The 23,903-nt window shown below is 50.6% G+C and overlaps 1 protein-coding gene across 1 annotated transcript in view; it reads left to right on the top strand.

Moving 5' to 3' along the window:
- Positions 1–33: 33 nt before the first annotated feature.
- Positions 34–23,903, top strand: part of LOC118363189 (pericentrin-like) — a 41,037-nt gene continuing 17,167 nt past the window's right edge. Inside the window, 27 exon segments of the mRNA XM_035743865.2 lie at positions 34–206; positions 3,515–3,694; positions 4,236–4,430; positions 10,678–10,827; positions 10,970–11,769; positions 11,900–12,274; positions 12,356–12,734; positions 12,915–13,292; positions 13,400–13,714; positions 13,814–13,954; positions 15,665–15,920; positions 16,025–16,315; positions 16,416–16,495; positions 16,589–16,688; positions 16,817–16,943; positions 17,070–17,189; positions 17,301–17,484; positions 18,888–18,999; positions 19,127–19,167; positions 19,261–19,395; positions 21,618–21,891; positions 21,992–22,142; positions 22,332–22,785; positions 22,883–23,047; positions 23,171–23,242; positions 23,339–23,443; positions 23,596–23,748. Of these exon segments, the coding sequence (XP_035599758.2) occupies positions 159–206; positions 3,515–3,694; positions 4,236–4,430; positions 10,678–10,827; positions 10,970–11,769; positions 11,900–12,274; positions 12,356–12,734; positions 12,915–13,292; positions 13,400–13,714; positions 13,814–13,954; positions 15,665–15,920; positions 16,025–16,315; positions 16,416–16,495; positions 16,589–16,688; positions 16,817–16,943; positions 17,070–17,189; positions 17,301–17,484; positions 18,888–18,999; positions 19,127–19,167; positions 19,261–19,395; positions 21,618–21,891; positions 21,992–22,142; positions 22,332–22,785; positions 22,883–23,047; positions 23,171–23,242; positions 23,339–23,443; positions 23,596–23,748 (5,781 nt within the window). The 5' untranslated portion in view covers positions 34–158.

Raw genomic sequence — 23,903 nt, forward strand, 5'->3', positions numbered from 1 at the left:
GGTGCTAAAACGCCATGGCGGCCATATTGAATTTCATATTGACAGTTGTTCCAAAGATTTTGCATCCGAGGCACAAGAAAGTGAAAGGTATTGGTTGAATAATCAGCGATTTCAGGACATTTGTCCTTAACCTTTAATGGTTGTGTTTCAACCAAGACATGGACGAAGATGAACGACAGAGGAAACTAGATGCTGGAAGAGCAAAGGTTAGTAACGACTTATGGGTAATGCATCAAAGTAGCTGTCTTGCCATCAAGCTAACCTAGCTAAATGTATCAGTATCAGCAACATTGTCGTACAATAAAGTAATGGGTTGCAGTTGCTTGATAAAGGTCCTTGCGTAAGTTCAAGTTTTAGCAACTAGTTGAATCGATAACAAAGCTAGATAACTGCATTTACATGTAGCTGTGGTTAGCCGAGTCTAAACGAGCTACAGTATAGTAACTGGCTAAACCCTTTGTTATTCATGAATTATAATGACCCAATTTGTGGCTTACTTAAACAAATGTTGGTATTGTTCTACCGTTGACTCAACAACCCAGCTGACGTTATACTGCCTATTTGAACTACCCTATTGTCTCATCTACTGTTTGACTTAACTACATTCACTAAGTTTACTACTGATTATTAACGTAGCTAGCATTTGGCTAATTGTTGTAGAAACGGGATCTTATTCAGTTTGCTACCCAGCCCAAATCTATTCCCCTTCTTTTTACTAATTAGTGTGGGCCACTTACTGGGAGAGTATCATCCCTGTTTGCCAATTCGATGCAGGTGGTGATGGCAGCCAGGATTGGGTTTGTCTGTGTATGTAGTTGCGTTTGAGATACACATCATATGCACAATTCTCCGCAGGTGATCCGATATTTGCAATGCATGGAGAGGTGTGAAACACTACCACTGAGGTTTAAAATCTCAAGACCAGGCAGGTCAATGTAAAATAACGACCCTATAATCCGCGCAGATTTTAGAGAAAATGTCTTGACCTGTCTGTCACCTGAGCATCATCCTTGCCATTCCCCACAACGGTGTCTATATCGCTTCGGGTATGACCTTTGCATGGGGTGGCTTTCTCCCAACAGTTTTTGTTAATTTAGATTTGCATGTGCTATAGAATATGAGATATCTGACAGGCTCACCAGAGTCTTGAAAGGAAGTGTGATCTACCTATTTTTGGCACACCTCAAACCTGGGTGATGCTCACGCAGCAGGTGTATGATGACTTTGTTCACAGTACCTTAATTGATAAACCATTGTTATTATTACAGAAATCCACCAACATGTAGCACAGTCAGTTGTGAAGTGAGGTGTGGCATGGCTCTTGGGTTGTGGTGATTCTGTCTATTGATCTAGAACAGGGGTGGCCAACCTTCCTCCAGGAGAGATACCGAGTATTATTCAGGCATTTTGCACCAGCCGTGCTCCAACACACCTGATTCAGCTTATCAAGGTCCTGGTGAGCAGCTGATTAGCAGCACAAAGTCTGTGGTAGCTCCAGCTCTGCATGTGGGGGTTTGACCACCCCCTGGTCTATCTATGGGATCTATTGATCTGGGATGTTGTTAACTCATCACTGTCTTGCCTCTGTCTGTTTTTGGGGTTCTGTTTTTGTGGATGGGACTGATAGAAATGCACCACACAGAGACTTCTGTTCATTTACTTCCACATGACTGAAGTTGTCCCCCTAGACACTAATCCACAATCAATCAGTCTTCAGTTGTTGTTTTGTGTCCCCCCTAATGTTTGAGTTAGTGGAGGGCTCTCTGATATCATAGCAGGTGTGTCAATGTGAACACACACCATCAGATGGCGCCATGACACTAAACCTGGCCTCTGGTCCTCCAGTACCCCCAACAGTACATGTTTTTATTGTAACCCTGGACAAGCATGCCTGGTTTAACTTGACAACTAATCATGAAGCCCTCAATGAGTTGAATGAGGTGCGTTTGTCCAGGGCTACAATGAAACTGTGTACTGTTAGGGGTACTCAAGGACCACGGTTGGGAAACACTGGTCTGAAATAGTATAGAAAAAAGGGTGCAGTTTCAGAGACCAGAACACATTGGATCCCAGTAGGCCTTCTCTTGCAGTTAACGTCCCAACCCTCACATGACACTTCTGAGGGAACGAGTATGCCCTCAAATATAGCAACAGTATTAGAAAAGTTGAAAACAAATGGGCATGACATAGGCTACAGTAGGCTTTTTCATGCTGTACTTAATTGTGAAATCGTCAGTGAGCCACTTATGGCAGCTGTTGCTATGGTGACATGCCACGTCTGCATCAGTTGTCTTTTGATTTGAGGCATACGAAGCTCCAGTCTTCAGTTTGAACACACAGCCTACATACGTACACACACAGAGCTGCCTGTCTGATAGTGTTAGTGTGTAGAGCAGCGTCTTCGACTACAGCTAAGTCTCACTTTATCACAGTCAGACACAGGAGGCTGAGGATGGTGAGTGGGTGTAGAGTGGGTGTGTACAGTATCTGCTGAATGCTGGGCAGACTTCAATCGAGTAGAACAGCCCACATGTAGAGATCAGGCATTGAAACACACACACACACACACACACACACACACACACACACACACACACACACACTCTTATGGGTCAGTAGCACTGCTCAATGCAACATGAGTTCTGGGGCTGGACATGGCATGGGTCGGCTTGTTACGGGTTTGCTTGGGTTGGAACAAAACACGTGCTACCACCTTGACACACACTTTGGGCTCGGGACAAAGCTCCTCCTGCGTTCTCTGCATTACACTGCCATCCCAACCCTCGGCGGGAGGTTGAAGTGTCATATTGAGACTAGTGTGCTTTGTCTGCCGTGTGTGTTGTCGTATCTGTGTGGGATTGATAGATTAGTTTGACGGTTTGAAAGGGAGAGAAAGGCTGCGTGGGGGAGAGAGAGCGTCAGAGGTGGCGCGTTATACGAGGGTCTCTGAACCACTGTAATCTGATTTTTAAGCTGCTTATAGGAGCGAGAGAGAGACAGGGATGTTGAAAGATGCACAATTACACGGACTGAATCAGTGCACTTGGCCTTCAAAATGTCAGGATGTTTTTCCGATCGCTTTGTTGGGAACCAGTGATAGTGGTTTTGGGAGATCTACGGAGAGATGCTGGGAGGACGACTGTTAGGACTAAGTGGAGACTGTGGCTGGTTGACTGCTTTGGACTGGCAATGTGCTGTAGCTTTCATTCTCTGCTGGTTCAATCAGGGATGTTACCTGAGTGCTGGGAAGATGATCTGAATCAGACTCTTGTTCTTGCTCATTGGGCGGATGAAAACCTTCACCCATTAAACCTATAGCCTTTTCTGACTTCTTTAATCACTGGGATGATTGATTGGAACTTTGGCCTTTTATTCCTTGATCGGAATGATGGATTTGAACTTTGATGGACTTTGGTGAACTCTGACTTCTAACCCCTAACATGCTGATAGTGTGGTGGTGTTCAGCCCTCCTGACCTACGTGTCCCTCTACCTCTCCCTGTCCTTCCTGCGTAGCTTGCTAGCTTCCGACAGAAAAGGGCGAAAGGCGACGGTCAAGTCGCGCAGAAAAAGACGCAGAAGAGGAAGAGCCCGTCTCCAACGCAGAATGACGGCCCAGCGCAACGTCGCCCCCTAGGGATGGACCTCCGGACAGACGGCAGCGCCACACAGCAGGACGACATGTGTAACAATGAGGTGAGTCTCTGGCTGAATGAATGAAAGGAATGTAAATATCCACACTGTTTTGCATAGGCTGACTCTATAGTTTAATGCAGCATTTCGATCATCAGGTCTTTGTCAGATTTGATTGTATGCCAATCCCAACTCTGTGAGCATGTATCTCTCCATGGGTCAGAACATGTCATTAGTGTCTCTGGAAAGAAATGGGTTACTAAACACAAAGATGCTTGTGGCGGCTGGTTGTCATAGCAACATGAATGTGATTACTGTGAACTCTTATGTACAGGCTTTAAAGGGGAAGTCCACCTAATTTCATGGAAGTAATAAAGCAAGTGTGTTCAATGAGTTGTTTGTGCAATGCTAGAACAAAAGCCTGCACCATCTGCGTCACCCTATAGCTCTCAATGGCTAAGATTAGATAGTCACGCTGCTTTAAAGGTATAGTTCACCCAAATGATCAAGCTTGTCTGGTTTTCTAGCTAACCAAGCAATTAGTCTATGCATATGTGCAATATGACTAGGTTTACTTACCCAAAACTTTTGTTGAACCCTTCAGGAACCACAATGTTTTGGGGAGACAGATCAGAGCCATCTTCCAGAGGCCCAGTGGAGCCAGGGGCACTTGGAGCAACACCATCCCCAGGAGGGAAGCAGTGTCCTGGGGAGGCAGGCGGTCAGTGGGCATCCTGAGGATATAGCGGTTGTGGGAGAGAAGGTCCTAGTGGTTCGCACTGGAAAAGATCAGCTCAAGGTACTGAACTGTACCGACACAGACGGTTTATTTAAGCAATATGGCCAATAAACCACGGCTAAGGATACAGTGCTTGGATACAGCCCTTAGCCGTGGTATATTGGCCATATTGCTTAAATAAACCCCCAAGGTGCCTTATTGCAATTATAAACTGGTTACCAACGTAATTAGACGCGTAAAATGTTTTTAAGATGTTGTACACATGGTATACGGTCTGATATACCACGTCTTTCAGCAGAGTATTCACACTCCTGAGTCAATACATAAGTCTCTAAGAACTTTACACACCTGGATTGTACAGTATTTGCCTATTATTCTTTTCAAAATTCTTCAAGCTCTGTCAAATTGTTTGCTAGAAAACCATTTAAGTCTTGCCATAGATTTTCAAGCAGGCAACTCCAGTGTAGATTTGGCCTTGTGTTTTAGGTTATTGTCCTGCTGAAAGGTGAATTCATATCCCGGTGTCTGGTGGAAAGCAGACTGAACCAGGTTTTCCTCTAGGATTTTGCCTGTGCTTAGCTCCATTCCATTTATTTATGTATTTTTATCCTGGAAAAACTCTCCAGTCCTTAATGGTTACATACCCATAACATGATGCAGCCACCACTATGTTTGAAAATATGGAGTGGTATATTGAGTGGTACTCAGTAATCTGTATTGGATTTGCCCCAAACATAATACTTTGTATTCAGGACAAGAATTTAATTCCTTTGCCACATTTTTTGCTGTGTTACTTTAGTGCCTTGTTGCAAACAGGATGCATGTTTTGGAATATTTTTGTGTTCCTTTCACTCTGTCAATTAGATTAGTATTGTGAAGTAACTATATCTACAATCCTAAATGTTCTCCTATCACAGCCTTTAAACTCTGTACCAATAGGTGCCCTTCTTTGTAAGGCATTGGAAAATCTTCTTGGTCATTGTGGTTGAATCTGTGCTCTCTGCTCGCTCCCCCCTCTCTCTCTGCTCGCTCCCCTCTCTCTCTGCTCGCTCCCCCTCTCTCTCTCTGCTCGCTCCCCCTCTCTCTCTCTGCTCTCCCCCCTCTCTCTCTCTGCTCGCTCCCCCTCTCTCTCTCTGCTCGCTCCCCTCTCTCTCTCTCTGCTCGCTCCCCTCTCTCTCTGCTCGCTCCCCCTCTCTCTCTCTGCTCGCTCCCCCTCTCTCTCTCTGTTTCCCTCCCCTCTCTCTCTCTGCTCGCTCCCCCTCTCTCTCTCTCTGCTCGCTCCCCCTCTCTCTCTCTGCTCGCTCCCCCTCTCTCTCTCTGCTCGCTCCCCCTCTCTCTCTCTGCTGCTCCCCCCTCTCTCTCTCTGCTCGCTCCCCTCTCTCTCTCTGCTGCTCGCCCCCTCTCTCTCTCTGCTCGCTCCCCCTCTCTCTCTCTGCTCGCTCCCCCTCTCTCTCTCTGCTCGCTCCCCCTCTCTCTCTCTGCTCGCTCCCCCTCTCTCTCTCTGCTCGCTCCCCTCTCTCTCTCTGCTCGCTCCCCCTCTCTCTCTCTGCTCGCTCCCCCTCTCTCTCTCTGCTCGCTCCCCTCTCTCTCTCTCTGCTCGCTCCCCCTCTCTCTCTGCTCGCTCCCCCTCTCTCTCTCTGCTCGCTCCCCCTCTCTCTCTCTGCTCGCTCCCCCTCTCTCTCTCTGCTCGCTCCCCCTCCTCTCTCTCTGCTTGCTCCCCCTCTCTCTCTGCTCGCTCCCCTCTCTCTCTCTGCTCGCTCCCCCTCTCTCTCTCTGCTCGCTCCCCCTCTCTCTCTCTGCTCGCTCCCCCTCTCTCTCTCTGCTCGCTCCCCCTCTCTCTCTCTGCTCGCTCCCCCTCTCTCTCTCTGCTCGCTCCCCCTCTCTCTCTCTCTGCTCCCCCCTCTCTCTCTGCTCGCTCCCCCTCTCTCTCTCTGCTCGCTCCCCCCTCTCTCTCTCTGCTCGCTCCCCCCTCTCTCTCTCTGCTCGCTCCCCCTCTCTCTCTCTGCTCGCTCCCTCTCTCTCTCTGCTCGCTCCCCCTCTCTCTCTCTGCTCGCTCCCCCTCTCTCTCTCTCTGCTCGCTCCCCCTCTCTCTCTCTCTGCTCCCCCTCTCTCTCTCTGCTCGCTCCCCCTCTCTCTCTCTCTCGCTCCCCCTCTCTCTCTCTGCTCGCTCCCCCTCTCTCTCTCTGCTCGCTCCCCCTCTCTCTCTCTGCTCGCTCCCCCTCTCTCTCTCTGCTCGCTCCCCCTCTCTCTCTCTGCTCGCTCCCCCCTCTCTCTCTCTGCTCGCTCCCCCTCTCTCTCTCTCTCGCTCCCCCTCTCTCTCTCTGCTCGCTCCCCCTCTCTCTCTCTCTGCTCGCTCCCTGCTCTCTCTCTCTCTGCTCGCTCCCCCTCTCTCTCTCTGCTCGCTCCCCTCTCTCTCTCTCTGCTCGCTCCCCCTCTCTCTCTCTGCTCGCTCCCCCTCTCTCTCTCTGCTCGCTCCCCCTCTCTCTCTCTCTGCTCGCTCCCCTCTCTCTCTCTGCTCGCTCCCCCTCTCTCTCTCTCTGCTCGCTCCCCCTCTCTCTCTCTGCTCGCTCCCCCTCTCTCTCTCTGCTCGCTCCCCCTCTCTCTCTCTGCTCGCTCCCCCTCTCTCTCTCTGCTCGCTCCCCCTCTCTCTCTCTGCTCGCTCTCCCCTCTCTCTCTCTCTCTCTCTCTGCTCGCTCCCCCTCTCTCTCTCTGCTCGCTCCCCCTCTCTCTCTGCTCGCTCCCCCTCTCTCTCTCTGCTCGCTCCCCCCTCTCTCTCTCTGCTCGCTCCCCCCTCTCTCTCTCTGCTCGCTCCCCCCTCTCTCTGCTCGCTGCTCTCTCCCCCTCTCTCTCTCTGCTCGCTCTGCCCCTCTCTCTCTCTGCTCGCTCCCCCTCTCTCTCTCTGCTCGCTCCCCCCTCTCTCTCTCTGCTCGCTCCCCCTCTCTCTCTCTGCTCGCTCCCCCCTCTCTCTCTCTGCTCTGCTCCCCTCTCTCTCTCTGCTCGCTCCCCCCTCTCTCTCTCTGCTCGCTCCCCCCTCTCTCTCTCTGCTCGCTCCCCCCTCTCTCTCTCTGCTCGCTCCCCCCTCTCTCTCTCTGCTCGCTCCCCCCTCTCTCTCTCTGCTCGCTCCCCCCTCTCTCTCTCTGCTCGCTCCCCCTCTCTCTCTCTGCTCTGCTCCCCCTCTCTCTCTCTCTGCTCTGCTCCCTCCTCCTCTGCTCGCTCTCTCTCTCTCTCTCTGCCCCCCCTCTCTCTCTCTGCTGCTCCCCCTCTCTCTCTCTCTGCTCGCTCCCCCTCTCTCTCTCTCTCTCTGCTCCCCCTCTCTCTCTCTCTCTGCTCGCTCCCCCTCTCTCTCTCTCTGCTCGCTCCCCCTCTCTCTCTCTCTGCTCGCTCCCCCTCTCTCTCTCTCTGCTCGCTCCCCCTCTCTCTCTCTCTGCTCGCTCCCCCTCTCTCTCTCTCTCTGCTCGCTCCCCTCTCTCTCTCTCTGCTCGCTCCCCCTCTCTCTCTCTCTGCTCGCTCCCCCTCTCTCTCTCTCTGCTCGCTCCCCCTCTCTCTCTCTCTGCTCGCTCCCCCCTCTCTCTCTCTCTGCTCGCTCCCCCCTCTCTCTCTCTCTCTGCTCGCTCCCCCTCTCTCTCTCTCTGCTCGCTCCCCCCTCTCTCTCTCTGCTCGCTCCCCCTCTCTCTCTCTCTGCTCGCTCCCCCTCTCTCTCTCTGCTCGCTCCCCCCTCTCTCTCTCTCTGCTCGCTCCCCCTCTCTCTCTCTCTGCTCGCTCCCCCCTCTCTCTCTCTGCTCGCTCCCCTCTCTCTCTCTCTCTGCTCCCCCCCCTCTCTCTCTCTGCTGCTCCCCCTCTCTCTCTCTCTGCTCGCTCCCCCCTCTCTCTCTCTCTGCTCGCTCCCCCTCTCTCTCTCTCTGCTCGCTCCCCCCTCTCTCTCTCTCTGCTCGCTCCCCCCTCTCTCTCTCTCTGCTCGCTCCCCCCTCTCTCTCTCTCTGCTCGCTCCCCCCTCTCTCTCTCTCTGCTCGCTCCCCCCTCTCTCTCTCTCTGCTCGCTCCCCCTCTCTCTCTCTCTGCTCGCTCCCCCCTCTCTCTCTCTCTGCTCGCTCCCCCCTCTCTCTCTCTCTGCTCGCTCCCCCCTCTCTCTCTCTGCTCGCTCCCCCTCTCTCTCTCTGCTGCTCCCTCCTCTCTCTCTCTCTCTGCTCGCTCCCCCCTCTCTCTCTCTCTCTCTCTCTCTGCCCTCCCTCTCTCTCTCTGCTCTCGCTCCCCCTCTCTCTCTCTCTGCTCGCTCCCCTCTCTCTCTCTCTGCTCGCTCCCCCTCTCTCTCTCTCTGCTCGCTCCCCCTCTCTCTCTCTCTGCTCGCTCCCCCTCTCTCTCTCTCTGCTCGCTCCCCCTCTCTCTCTCTCTGCTCGCTCCCCCTCTCTCTCTCTCTGCTCTCTCTCCCCCTCTCTCTCTCTCTGCTCGCTCCCCCTCTCTCTCTCTCTGCTCGCTCCCCCCTCTCTCTCTCTCTGCTCGCTCCCCCCTCTCTCTCTCTCTGCTCGCTCCCCCCTCTCTCTCTCTCTGCTCGCTCCCCTCTCTCTCTCTCTCTGCTCGCTCCCCCTCTCTCTCTCTCTCTCGCTCCCCCTCTCTCTCTCTCTGCTCGCTCCCCCTCTCTCTCTCTCTGCTCGCTCCCCCTCTCTCTCTCTCTCTGCTCCCCCTCTCTCTCTCTCTGCTCGCTCCCCCTCTCTCTCTCTCTGCTCGCTCCCCCTCTCTCTCTCTCTGCTCGCTCCCCCTCTCTCTCTCTCTGCTCGCTCCCCCTCTCTCTCTCTCTGCTCGCTCCCCCTCTCTCTCTCTCTCTGCTCGCTCCCCCTCTCTCTCTCTCTCTGCTCGCTCCCCCTCTCTCTCTCTCTCTGCTCGCTCCCCCTCTCTCTCTCTCTCTGCTCGCTCCCCTCTCTCTCTCTCTCTCTGCTCGCTCCCCTCTCTCTCTCTCTCTGCTCGCTCCCCCTCTCTCTCTCTCTCTGCTCGCTCCCCCTCTCTCTCTCTCTCTGCTCGCTCCCCCTCTCTCTCTCTCTGCTTCTCGCTCCCCCTCTCTCTCTCTCTGCTCGCTCCCCCTCTCTCTCTCTCTGCTCGCTCCCCCCTCTCTCTCTGCTCGCTCCCCCTCTCTCTCTCTGCTCGCTCCCCTCTCTCTCTCTCTGCTCGCTCCCCTCTCTCTCTCTCTGCTCGCTCCCCCCTCTCTCTCTCTCTGCTCGCTCCCCCTCTCTCTCTCTCTGCTCGCTCCCCCTCTCTCTCTCTCTCTGCTCCCTCCCCTCTCTCTCGCTCCTCTCTCTGCTCCTCCCCCCTCTCGCTGCTCGCTCCCCCTCTCTGCTCGCTCCCCCCTCTCTCGCTGCTCGCTCCCCCTCTCTCGCTGCTCGCTCCCCCTCTCTCGCTGCTCGCTCCCCCTCTCTCTCGCATGCTCGCTCCCCCCTCTCTCGCTGCTCGCTCCCCCTCTCTCGCTGCTCGCTCCCCCTCTCTCGCTGCTCGCTCCCCCCTCTCTCGCTGCTCGCTCCCCCCCTCTCTCGCTGCTCGCTCCCCCCTCTCGCTGCTCGCTCCCCCTCTCGCTGCTCGCTCCCCCTCTCGCTGCTCGCTCCCCCTCTGCTGCTCGCTCCCCCTCTCGCTGCTCGCTCCCCTCTCTCGCTCGCTCCCCCTCTCTCGCTGCTCGCTCCCCCCTCTCTCGCTGCTCGCTCCCCCTCTCTCGCTGCTCGCTCCCCCTCTCTCGCTGCTCGCTCCCCCTCTCTCTGCTCGCTCCCCCTCTCTCGCTGCTCGCTCCCCCCTCTCTCTCGCTGCTCGCTCCCCCCCCTCTCTCGCTGCTCGCTCCCCCCCTCTCTCGCTGCTCGCTCCCCCCCCTCTCTCGCTGCTCGCTCCCCCTCCCTCTCTCGCTGCTCGCTCCCCCTCCCTCTCTCTCTCTGCTCGCTCCCCCTCCTCTCTCTCTGCTCGCTCCCCCCCTCTCTCTCGCTGCTCGCTCCCCCTCCCTCTCTCTCGCTGCTCGCTCCCCCTCCCTCTCTCTCGCTGCTCGCTCCCCCTCCCTCTCTCTCGCTGCTCGCTCCCCTCCCTCTCTCGCTGCTCGCTCCCCCTCCCTCTCTCTCGCTGCTCGCTCCCCCTCCCTCTCTCTCTCTCTCCTCTCTCCCCCTCCCTCTCTCTCTCTCTCTGCCTGTTCCTCTCACTCTGTTATATTTGGCATTCCCCTTGCAATCATATATGTGGCATTTAGCAGACACTTTTAATCGAAAGTGAACAGAATAAAATGTAATAAAGTAAGGTGTTTTACGTCTGTGTGCGCGTCCGTGTCTGACTCTAGTCTCTCTCTGCAGCAGTTACAGGCCGCAGTAGAGAAGCGTAATGAGATCATCAGCAGACTGAGCTGTAACATGCAGGAGGCGCTGGAGAGCAGAGACAAGGAACAGCAGGAGGCCTTCTCCCTCACTGGACAGATACAGGCTCTGAAGATGCAGCTACAGCAGGTTCACACTCACACACACTTCAAAAAATGTTAAACAAGTACAGTACACATGTTTGTGATTGACAAAATTAAAATGTTTTATTTTACTGTTATTAATGAAATAGTGAATGTAAGCTCTTCGATGTCCCTGTTGTCTTTTCCAGACCTCTCAGTTCTTTCCCTCCAGGACCCAGTGGGGCTCAGAGCTCTCCCTTGCCCAGCGGCAGGCCTCCCGGCCTGGCCACAGCTCCCGCGACCTTCCCTCACTCCCCAACCACCTGGAGGTCCCAGTAACAGAACCAGGGAACCAAATATGCACACTCCGAATGGAACACGAACAGACTGGAGCTGGGTGTGAGAGCCCAGAACAATGTATTGATCCTGAGATTGTTGTACTGATACACACATTGAGGAGAGCGCTGCTAGAGGAGAGGGAGAAAAACCAGCTCATGCTTTCCCAACTAGAAGAGGAGAGGACCGGGAGGGAGGAGGAGAGGAGAGAGATCCACCAGTACAAGGAGGAGAAGGAGGTGTTGAATAGGGAATTGCAGGAGCTAAGGAGGAGACTGGAGGAGGAGAGGGAGAGAAGGAACGAGAGGGAGGATGAGCGAGAGATCAGGGAAAGACAGGAAGAGGAGAAGAGGAGACTTGGAGAGGAGGTGCAGAGAGTCCGACAGGTGTTGGGGGAGAGAGGGAGAACGAGGGAGGAGTTGGGATTCAAGGCTTCTAAAGACAAACTGAACCAGGCAAAGGCCAGTGTGGAGGAGGAGGAGGATGGAGAGAGGGAGGAGAGAGAGGAGTGCCTTCTAGACCTGTCCCTCCCCACTGATTGCACCCCGCTGTTGGAGCGCTACCTCCCCTCGACCCTCCCCTCACACACACACTTGTCCTGGGCCAATGAAACTCTGGAGGAGTGCAGCTTTCTGGAAGGGCACAGCCTGCTGGACAACTCTGGCAACTACAGGTTAGAGGGGCATTACTGTATGTGTGATTTTTGCCCTTATGGTGGATTTTTTCCCCCCCCATATGAATCACCTCTCCTAATCTCTCTCCTTTCAGTCCTCTCATCCCTCTCTCCCTCCATCCCACCACAGGTTTGAGCTGGACAGTGACATCATCAGCGGTGGTGACCAATCCCAGCTGTCCTTTTCGCAAGAAGAACAGACTCACTTTTCTGTCCCACAATTCACTGCACAGTCCCACCACCCCGACCCTGAGAACGAAACCTTGCCCTCTTTCGCCTCCCAGTGGCAGAACGACCGTCTCTCTGTCTCACGAGATGCCAGCGAGACCTCTGAGAGGCTTGGTGAGACGTCGGAGAGTCAGGAAGTCTCAGACCTGGGCAAGGAGCTGCTCATCCAGCAGTGTGGAGACCTCAGGGAGGAGGTGGCTCTGAGGGAGAGGGAGAAGGAGGTGGTGATGGAGGAGTTGAGGAGGAGCGCTAAGGATCTGGAGGAGGCCAGTGCCAGGTGAGTGTGTTATAATGTGTGCCTGTCTTCCATATCTTTTTGTTGGAGAACTTACAGCTCATGTTCATGGTGTGTGTGTAGGTGGGCCCAGGTCTCTGAGGAGCTGCAGGAGGCGCACTTGGAGCTTGAGGAGGAGCGAGAGAAGAGGAGGAGAGCTGTGGAGGAGGTCAGCCTGAAAACACACGAGGAGAACAGCCAGGAACGAGTGATGGAACAGCTAAAAGTGGAGAAATCTCTCCTCCTCGCTCGTCTAAAACAGCAGGAGGAGCTGCTCTCCTCTGTCCGGTTGGAGAAAGGAAGCAACAAGGAGAAAGAGGAGGAGGAGGAGAAGAAGAGTGTCCTCTCCAGGTTGAAGCAGCAGGAGCAGCTGGTATCCTCTCTGCAGGAGGTGAAATGGACAGGAGACTCTGTCTCCTCTGAAGTTCATGCCCTGTTTGGAATACGGCTACAGTCACTACAGGTAGCTAGGAGCTTTCGTCCTACTCCCTCACTACTTCTCCCTCTTTTCACTTTTTCATCTCTTCCTCACTGTTGTTTCTCCTCATCTTCCACTAGCTAATCCCGGTGTTCTTCTCTCCCTCTAATGGATTTGTTTGGTTCTAATTGGGTCCAAGCTAATAACCCCGCCTCTCCTCTCCAGACCCATCGTGACCAGCTTCTAGCCCTGCTGGAAGAAACTAAAACCAGGCACAAAACCACCACCGCCCTCCTCAGTCAGAAAACCCTGGAGCTCGACACCGCTCAGAAAGAGATGGACAGAGTCCAGAAGGAGGCGGAGACAGCAAGGCAGGAGGCGGAGGAGAGGGAGAGGAGGATAGAGCAGACGGAGAGGGAGAAAACAGAGGTAGAGTCTGAGTTGCTGTGTCTGAGACAGAACCTGTGGAACCTGGAGGAGCTGCAGGCCCAGGGAGTGAGGGAGGGCAGAAGGAGAGAGGAGGAGATGGACAGAACCACGCAGAGGATGGAGAAGGGGATGCTGGAGGAGTTCCAGAGACAGCTCCGAGACAAGGAGGAAGAGGTGAGGAGGAGAGTGGTTGTGATGAGGAGGATGAGGAGGATGATGATTAGACTATGTATTTGGACCTGTTCAGGAAGTACTGAACAGACATGAATTCTATTTTTCAGGTAGAGGAGGAGCGGGAGAAGTGGGAGGAGGAGAGGCAGGAGAAGGACGAGGAGGTGCAGGGGGTGAGACGCCTGCTGGAGGAGCAGCGGAGGGAGAGGGAGCAGGAGGTGAAAGCGCTCCTGGAGCAGCAGATGCGGTCTGTGGAGGAGGCCACAGAGAGACTGAGAAGATCTCACAGTGAGGACGTGCAGGAACTGCAGGAGAAACACCAGGAGGAGGTGTCTGAGCTGAGCGGCCGTCTGGAGAGAGAGCTGTGTGAACAGAGACACAGTCTGGAGGAGGAGCAGAAGAGACAGATCAGCCTTATCAAACAGGTACACACACACACACACACACACACACACACAACAACCTATTCACATACCTGTGTTCTGCTAGTCATCCACCCTCTATCTCTTGTTTTCTGTCTCCAGGTGAACGAGAGAGAACACCAGAGGATGCTGTTGGAGATGTCACAGCAGAGGGAGGAGCTTAGCCGTTTGAAGGCAGAGCTATCAGGGGACCAGAGGGAGAGCATGGAGACAGCCCACCAAGCAGAACTACTGCAGATACAGGTACATACACAACTAGACACAGGCACACACACACAACCACCCCTACCAGGTTTTCCGTTAGCCGATAATAGCCGGCCAGTTGTCCCAAAAAATATTAAATAATTAATTGATGGAAATACCAGACTATTTAGTGAAATTCAATTAGCGTGTGTATTTTCGTTGGTCGTTATGTTTATCACACGCACAGCATACAGATACAGAACCTAATATGAGTGTAAAATCTGTCGGCGGCGAGAGCTGCTGCTACAGGTCCTCAAACAGTGCATTCCTTCCTGCTGGAGTGAAACATGCTTTTATAAGCCCAATCATTGCGTGTTAAATGTTTTGATGGCCACGATTTAAAGACATACTATTTTTATTCCTCAATTGGTCATTGTAGCTCGCTTCCCATTCGCCATTCAAGTACAATAGTAGGCAGGCTTCAATCTGTCACACTCCACTTTACAATGAGCTGGAGGCAGTTTGCATTTGGAGAAAATATTGTTAATAGTTTTGAAACCTGAACGTTTTACTTCATATTATGAGGCATGTCTTGCATTGCTTCAAAGTAGAATCCGACCATAGAAATGTGGAGGCCATTATTTTACGAAGACTTCCATATGCCATTGAAACCAGAAGCCTTTCTCTTTTTACATGTTCTATTGCTTCTCAAATCAACTTTATTTCACTGTCCAGTAGCCAAAGGCACAATCCTAGTCATATTAGCAACTCATGCTAGCTCCTGCGTCTTTAGATCTCCCCTCTTTCTACATTTTGAACAGATTTTTTTCATCTGTCACATGTAACTGTTTGCATTTGCGGTGTGCTTTTGACAACTGTGTTCTCCTGCTAATTGCATTATGGAACGAACATGCGTAGCTTTGGTGTGTTGCTGCACTAATCATCTGAATAAATAATAGTTTATTGAAATGTTACGCTAAATGTTCAGATCTGTTGCATTGGCCTCATTGCCTTTTTAACATTTTAATTTTTATGTCTCTTAGCCTACTGGTTGTATGAATTTAGGATCTATCATCCCACAACTGTCCCAGAGTCTGTTTGGAGTAGTTTATCTCTTTCTCCCACAGAACGACGAGCTGACCGATAGATTATCGTAACTATTATGGTCAAGATTGACATACGCTAGTGATTTTGTTGTTCGTTACTCGTCTTGTTGGCTGAGAAAAAGTAATTGTGGCAGGTCATCTATCATCTCCAAAGTGCTCATCGTTTTTTGTCAAGTTGCGTGTTTTGTTAAAGCTGCAATATGTCACTTTTTGGGAGACCCGACCAAATTCTCATAGAAATGTGTGTTAGAGATCTGTCATTGTCATTGAAAGCAAGTCTAACAAGTGGTAGAGCTGTTTTATGTGTGGTATTTCTATGCTTCCCATTAAGATATTTCACAGTGGTTTAGATGGTACAATGATTCTCTACACTTTACTTGCTTTGTTACATAAACTGAAATTAAGCAAAATATTTGAATTTTAACAACCAGGAAATGGCAGAGCGATCTTTAAAATGAATAACCATAATCTAAATGTGTTTTCTGTCATTCTGAGCACTGTGGGTGTACGCCTTAATTACGGTGCGCACCCAATACGAATGGGTCAAGTACATTTCTCATGTTTCCGTTAAATTAAAATGCTTCCTTCAAATGTCCGGCTTCACATTTTCCTAATGGAAACCCTACCCCCTACCTACCTCTCTCCCTTATCTATCACGTTATAGGGCCAACAGGCTCTGGAGCTGGAGGCGCTGCGTCTGAGCCTGACCAACCACCAAACGACCCAGCTAGAGCTCTCCCAGACCAACCTGCAGCGGGAGCGGGAGGCCTCTCTAAGTGAGCTCCAGGCTTCCCTCAGGGAGAAGTGGGCCCAGGAGAGGGCCGTGCTGCAGGCCAGACAGCAGTTTGAGGTGGAGAGGCTGAGAGCTGAGAGTGAGGAGAGGATCCAGCGAGAGCAGCAGGAGTATCACAGGAACATGGGTGAGGATGATGGTGGTAGAATAGGGCCTTCTCACGCAGATGCTCCAATGCATAGCACTAGCACACATAGTCATTGGTTACCATTTTTGTCGTTGTGTGTGTAGATGCTCTGAGGCAGGAGTGTGAGAGTCGTCTCTCCCAGGAGAGAGCGTCCATGGAGGAGCGGCAGGCTGCAGAAATAGTAGCCTTGAGATCCCGGTGGCAGCAGGAATCAGAGAAAGCCCAGTCAGAGCTCCAGACACAGCTGTCAGAGGCTCGGGTATCACTCTCCTCTACCCAGGCAGCCTTCACCCAGACTGGGGCAGATCTGTCCGAGGCCCGGGCTAGCCTGGAGGAGCTCCAGAAGCTGGAGGGGGAGCTGAGCCAGGCCTGGACCGACAGGGACGCTGCTGCGCGTGAGTCGACTAATAAGTCTTATTGATGTTGTCCGTATGTTGTAAGCATGTTGTAAACACTTGGTAAGGATGTTATGAACGTGTTACCGCTACTCTCCAGGTGCAGTGGAGGATCTGGTGTCCAGACATCAAGTGGTGCTGCAGGAGAGAGAGGAGCAAACACGGCAGCTACAGCAGGAGGTGAACACACACTTCTGTTTCTGAGATTTGCTTTATGCTTTGGATAGTGCCTTTCCTAAACGTCTCTCTCTGTCTCCCCCCTCCCCCCTTTAGGTGTGTCGTCTGCATGGGGAGCAAGTGACTCTGAGACAGACTTGTGACCAGGAGGTTGCTCAGCTAGACAACATGAGGACCAACCGCCAGGAACTGGGACGTGAGTATAATAATAATACACACACACACACACACACACTCTGGACCTATGCTAGAACATAATTGGTTTGATTGGTCAGCCATCAGAATTTCAGATACCTTCTCATTTTCCTTCGCCTCGCTCTCCAGAGTTGAAGGAGCAGCTGCTAGCTCGTTCGTCGTGGGTGGATGACATCGAGCGTCTGCAGGCGGAGTTTAACGAGCAGAGGCGGGAGATCAATGAGCAGAACGAGGTCGAGCTGGAGAACCTGAGGAGGTACACGCCCACATACACACTTATGCAGCTGAATGTGATCTACACACACCTATACAGGTAGGTACATGCACAGGGTATACAAGTGAACACACACCAATGTAAACCCATTAATATGTACCCGGTCAGGTACTTTGAGCAGCGTCTGCGAGTAGCAGAGGAGAGCTACCGGGAGGAGATAGCCCTGCTGCAGTTGAGACTGGTGGAGGGAGCCTTGGAGGACTCTGTTCTCAAGACCCAGGATGCTAGGTATGCTAGTAGGCCTCGATCGGCTAATCTGCCCACCAGCCGCCAATTGCACACAATCTATAAACCTGGGCCAGTGGTGGGCCATGTTACTGACCGCTGTCGTGTGTGTAGTTTCCTGTCTGAAAGGAGAGGGGAGGAGGAGAGGAACGATGTTCTGGCTGAGATCACACTGAAACTGGAGAAACACCAGGAGGCGTTTGACCAGCTGCGTGTCCAGTTGGAGGAGAGACACACTAAGGAACTGTCTAACCTACGGTCCTCTCTGGCCCTGCCCTACAGAGAGGAGCTGCTACAGGTACACACACACACCAGGGTTTTACCGTTAACCGGTAATAGCCAGCTTTTGCCCCCCCCAAAAAAAATAATGAAAAGACAATATATAAAATTGGCCTTGCCAATTGTCCGGGAGAAATAAATAAATCCCATAGGCCAAAATGCCAGTATTCATTGATTGAAACATCTGTCGATGTCGCGCCAGAGCTGCTGCTACAGATCATCAAACAGCTCGTTTATTGCTGCTGGAGTGAAATGTGCTTTTATAAACACAATCATTGCGCAACAGTTCTTAATGCAGTTTTGGTGGCCACGATTTAATAATAGCTTGTTATTTCTCACCTGGTAGTTGAAGCACGCTTCCCATTCACCATTTCAAGTGCTGAGGCAGGATTCAGTGCGTCACACACCACTTTGAGATGCGCTGGAGGCAGTATGCATTTTGAAATTCATACTTAATTGTTTGAAACTACATATTATTAGGCATGTCTTACCTTGCTTCAAAGTAGCATAGCCAAAATCCAAGCAAATGTGCAGGCAATTATTTTATAAAGACTTCCATATGCCATTTAAACCAGTAGCCTATTTTTCTTATGTTGGTTTTCAAATCAACTTTCATTGTCAAGTAGCCAAAGGCACAATCCTAGTCATATTAGCAACTCATGCTAGTTGTTGCATCTTTAGATCTCCCCTCGTTCTACGTTTCTAACAGATATTTTCATCTCTTGAAATCGCTGGCATGTGCGGTGCCCTTTTGACAAGTGTTTTCCGCTAACTGCATTATGGAATGAACATTCACACGTAGCCTACTGCCTCGTGCTCATTGCTGCGCTTTGAATGTAAAGAAATAATAGTTGATCAACATTTTAAGCTAAATGTTCTGATCTGTCGCATGAGCCTCGTTTCTTTTGAATGTTTTTTGGGGTGTATCCTAGGCCTACTGGTTGTATGAATTTGGGATTTATCAACCCACAACTGTCCCAGAGTCTGTTTGGGGTTGGCTATTTCTTTCTCTCACAGAACAAACTCTTCTTCTATGTGAAATAGTAAATTGGCTTGTGATTTTGCTGTTCGTTACTCCTCTCGTTGGCTGAAGAAAAATACATGTGGACAGTGATTCTAACATCTTCAAATTGCGCATCGGAATTCGTTAAGGACACAAGCCATAGACTCTGATGCAAAATGGGACTTCTGGAATTCAGAGCACTGTGGGTGGGACGCCCTAATCGGGTTACGCACCCAATGCATATTGGTCCGGCAAATGTAATAAATGTCCGGTAAATTAAAATGCTGCCGGTCAAATGTCCGGCGCCACATTTTCCGAGCGTAAACACAGAGCACACACACACACACACACACACACAGGAGCAGTCTCACCTATGATCAGGCCTCGTCTTTCCCCTCACTCTTTCCTTTTCTCTCTAGGTGCGTTTGGACCTGACTGATCGTTACTATGGCGACCTGCAGGAGCTGAAAACTCGCCACGCCCTCGAGATGGAACAACTCCGCGCTAAACTGTCAGACTGCCATGTCAGAGGTATACGGACACACACACAAACACACACACACACACACACACGTGCGCAATTGGAATATTCTTGAACATATAAAAAGGTTTTCTATTTCCCTCAATTGATCCTTTTCCTCTAATCTCTTCCACACAGAGCTGACGAGGGTGCGTCTGGAGGCTGCCAGACAGGTGGAGGTATGAATGATGATAGTGAATTAATGAGATTCTGTGAATCGAAGTTCTGTTAAGTTTCCAGTGGGAGTAGGTTTGCTAATGTGACGTGAACAGGTGGAGGTGGAGCATAGGATGTGGTGTCAATCTGAGGAGCTACAGACCAGAACGACCATGATCCAGAACCTGGAGACACAATTGGCTGCCGTGGCAGACACACACAACATGGAGCTATGCGCACGCATTATGAAGGTACACATACACACACACACACACACACACACACACACACACACACACACACTGACAGCAAGTACATACAGTTGAAGTCGGAAGTTTACATACACCTTAGCCAAATACATTTAAATTCAGTTTTTCACAATTCCTGACATTTAATCCTAGAAGAAAATTGCCTGTCTTAGGTCAGTTATGATCACCACTTTATTTTAAGAATGTGAAATCAGTCAGAAATCATTCTCTCTACTATAATTCTATCAGCTTTTATTTCTTTCATCGCATTCCCAGTGGGTCAGAAGTTTACATACACTCAATTAGTATTTGGTAGCATTGCATTTAAATGGTTTAACTTGGGTCAAACGTTTCAGGTAGCCTTCCACAAGCTTCCCACAATAAGTTGGGTGAATTTTGGCCCATTCCTCCTGACAGAGCTGGTGTAACTGAGTCAGGTTTGTAGGCCCCCTTGCTCGCACATGCTTTTTCAGTTCTGCCCATACATTTTCTACGGGATTGAGGTCAGGGCTTTGTGATGGCCATTCCAATACCTTGACTTTGTTGTCCTTAAGCCATTTTGCCACAACTTTGGTAGTATGCTTGGGGTCATTGCCCATTTGGAAGACCCATTTACGACCATGTTGCTTCAATATATCCACATAATTTTCCTGTCTCATGATGCCTTCTATTTTGTGAAGTGCACCAGTCCCTCCTGCAGCAAAGCACCCCCACAACATGATGCTGCCACCCCCGTGCTTCACGGTTGGGATGGTGTTCTTCAGCTTGCAAGCCTCCCCCTTTTTCCTTCAAACATAAACTGGTCATTATGGCCAAACAGTTATATATTTGTTTCATCAGACCAGAGGACATTTCTCCAAAAAGTAGCATCTTTGTCCCCATGTGCAGTTGCAAACCGTAGTCTGGCTTTTTATGGCGGTTTTGGAGCTTCTTCCTTGCTGAGCGGCCTTTCAGGTTATGTCGATATATAGAACTAGTTTTACTGTGGATATAGATACTTTTGTGCCTGTTTCCTCCAGCATCTTCACAAGGTCCTTTGCTGTTGTTCTGGGATTAATTTGCATGTTACGCACCAAAGTACGTTCATCTCTAGGAGACAGAACGCGTCTCCTTCCTGAGTAGTATGCTGACTGCATGTTCCCATTGTGTTTATAATGGCATACTATCGTTTGTAGAGATGAACGTGGTACCGTCAGGCGTTTGGAAATTGCTCCCTAGGATGAACCAGACTTGTGGAGGCCTACAATTGTTTTTCTGATGTCTTGGCTGATTTCTTTTGATTTTCCCATGATGTCAAGCAAAGAGGCACTGAGTTTGAAGGTAGGCTTTGAAATATATCCACGGGTAAACCTCCAATTGACTCAAATTATGTCAATTCTCATATCAGAAACTTCTAAAGCCATGACCTTATTTTCTAGAATTTTCCAAGCTGTTTAAAGGCACAGTCAACTTAGTGTATGTAAACTTCTGACCCACTGGAATTGTGATATTGTGATCATCTGGAATTGTGAAATTGTGATCATCTTTCTGTAAACAACTGTTGGAAAAATGATTTGTCATGCGTACAGTAGATGTCCTACCCGATTTGCCAAAACTATAGTTTGTTTACAAAACATTTGTGGAGTGGTTGAAAAACAAGTTTTAATGACTCCAACCTAAGTGTATGTACACTTCTGACTTCAACTGTATAAACATTATTGTGTGACAGCGTAATGAGTGTTGCCACATGTTGACCCAGAATGACCGTATGTTGACCTGGATGTTTTGACCCTGAATGACTATGTTGACCTGGATGTTTTGACCCTGAATGACTGTTGACCTGGATGTTTTGATCCTGAATGACTGTTGACCTGGATGTTTTGACCCTGAATGACTGTTGACCTGGATGTTTTGATCCTGAATGACTATGTTGACCTGGATGTTTTGACCCTGAATGACTATGTTGACCTGGATGTTTTGACCCTGAATGACTATGTTGACCTGGATGTTTTGACCCTGAATGACTATGTTGACCTGGATGTTTTGACCCTGAATGACTATGTTGACCTGGATGTTTTGACCCTGAATGACTATGTTGACCTGGATGTTTTGATCCTGAATGACTATGTTGACCTGGATGTTTTGACCCTGAATGACTATGTTGACCTGGATGTTTTGACCCTGAATGACTATGTTGACCTGGATGTTTTGACCCTGAATGACTATGATGACCTGGATGTTTTTAGCTGAAGCAGAGCTTTGCTGAGGAGCTGGGTGTAAAACTAGCAGAGGAACGTAAGGAGGAGAGGGAGCGAGTGATGGAGGAGATGACCCTGAGGAGAGCGGAGGAGGTGCAGAGGCTCAGACAGGAGCTCCAGGAGGAGGGGGAGGCACGGGTCTCTGCCCTGAGAGAGGAGATGGAGAGAGGGATGGCAGCGGAAAGGAAAGCTCTGGAGAAAGGGATTGAGGAGGCGAGAGCAGCGCTCAGGAGTCTACAAGCCTCACTGGACAACGACCAGAGTAAGTACATGAAAAAGTTTTCATGTAGTTCAACAACTCCCTTATTCTCTTGTCTCTTCTGTATGGTCTTTCCCCTTTGTCTCACATGTCTCTCCCCCAGACCCCCAGGCGGTGGCAGTGAGACAGAGACTAGAGTCCCAGTACGAAGCTGAGCTAGCCAGGGCCAAGTCCACCCTGGCTGCTGAGGTCAAGGAGCTGACCGCTCTGCTTCAGGGGCAGGGAGACCAGAGGCTGCGCCAAGCCCAGGACAGGTGAGACCTGGCTGGGGGGGGGTCTGTCTGTAGGTTAATACAGTGTGTTTCATATAATACCAGAGATTCTCATGCGCTAGTGAACGTTTGCCCCATAGTAAACGAATGCATTCACAGAGAGAGTTAACGCTCTGTATCTGTCCTTTCATCTTGAAATGAATCTGGCTGACCTGTTCTGCATGTGTGTAGGTTCCAGGAGGAGAGGGAGGAGTTGGCGCAGCGTCTGGCCCAGCAGGATGAGGTTTCTCTGGGGGAGCTGAGGGAGGAACACATGGCTGCCATGGAACTCCTGAAAACCACGCTACTGACCAACCACACGAAGGACATGGACACACTACGAACCAATCACAAAGTAGAACTGGAGTCCTTGTTGGCCAATCACAAGGCTGAGCTCAAAGCAATTGCAACGGAGATGGCAACAAAACACAAGGAGGAGCTTGTTGTCTTGGAAACTAGCCTTGAATCAAAATGCAAGGCAGAGCTCGATCACCTGGAGGCAGTCCTACAGGAAACCAATGAGGCTCAGCTAGAGGCACAGGAGGCAGAGTTAGAACACCGGCATCAGGAAGAGAGGGAAGAGCTTGAGAAGAGGATGCTGGGTAATATGGACACACTGGAGACGACGTACCTGAGGGAGATCCAGGTGAGAACATGCGCGCGCACACACACAGAGTTTTAAATCTTGTATATCTTTATTCTACATTTCACATCTATTTTATCTTAATGTTGCCTTATCTCAGACTCTACGCTATCAGAAGTCACAGCTTGAGGCGGAGCGTATGCGGGAAGTGGAGTGTGATGGGTTGGAGCAGCAGTCTGTCAGGGAGGAGCTGAGGAAGAAGCTGGCTCAGCTTCACATGGAGAAGTTTAGCGCCATGGCAACAGAGCTCAGCCACACCCACCAGGTGAGACAACAGTGGTCATTTGATGTCAAGGAAAGATGCAAATTCACCACAGTAAAAAAAAAGAATGTTCTTGTGTATTCATTAGACAATTCTGTTTTCTCTTTATTGCTCTCTCTCTCTCAGAATGAGTTGACAATCCAGAGAGAGGCCTTAGAAGCTGAACACCACACGGCTCTGGAGGCCCTCAGGAAAAAGGTACTCATCCCTCCACCTCTTGGCTGGTCTATCCATTAGTCTGAGCATCTGTCCGTCCATTCAGGTGTGTTTTGATCTGGTCGTGTCTGTCTCAAGGTCTTGGAGTTGGCGCAACAGCACTGCACCGCCTTAGAGGGGCTCACACACACCTATACCTCAGAGACACAGCAACTCAACACACAGCACCAGCAGCAGCTTCAGGTCTGACAACACTTACACACCATTCCAGAACATCCCATTCCTCTTCTCAGTAGTCTTAATGCTGACTGTGTCTCTAATGGCATATAAAAGCGAAGGGATTATATTGTGCGTTCACACACTGTATTAGATGAGGTGTGTGTGTGTGTGTGTAGGAGCTAAAGAGTGCGTCTGTGAGAGAGCTACAGGCGTGTCGCCGGGAGCTGGAGGAGTCATTGTCACGGCAACGGCTGCACTTCCTGGAAGAGGTTGAGCTTCTGAAGGCCCAGGCAGAGGAGAGACTTCAGCACAAGATCAGCCGACTGAAGGTGAGAGGAGGAGAAATATTCATCGTATTGCTTGAAGGCAATCCGAAGAGGGAGAAACGGCGTGCCTTAAACATTGTAATGAACTATACAGGAACTTATGTAACAGTGGTGGGTGTCTTTTAGGATGCATTTGGCTTGAACACATTTTTAACATT

Source organism: Oncorhynchus keta, chromosome 30 (assembly GCF_023373465.1).
Source record: "Oncorhynchus keta strain PuntledgeMale-10-30-2019 chromosome 30, Oket_V2, whole genome shotgun sequence".
Lineage (NCBI taxonomy): Eukaryota > Metazoa > Chordata > Actinopteri > Salmoniformes > Salmonidae > Oncorhynchus > Oncorhynchus keta.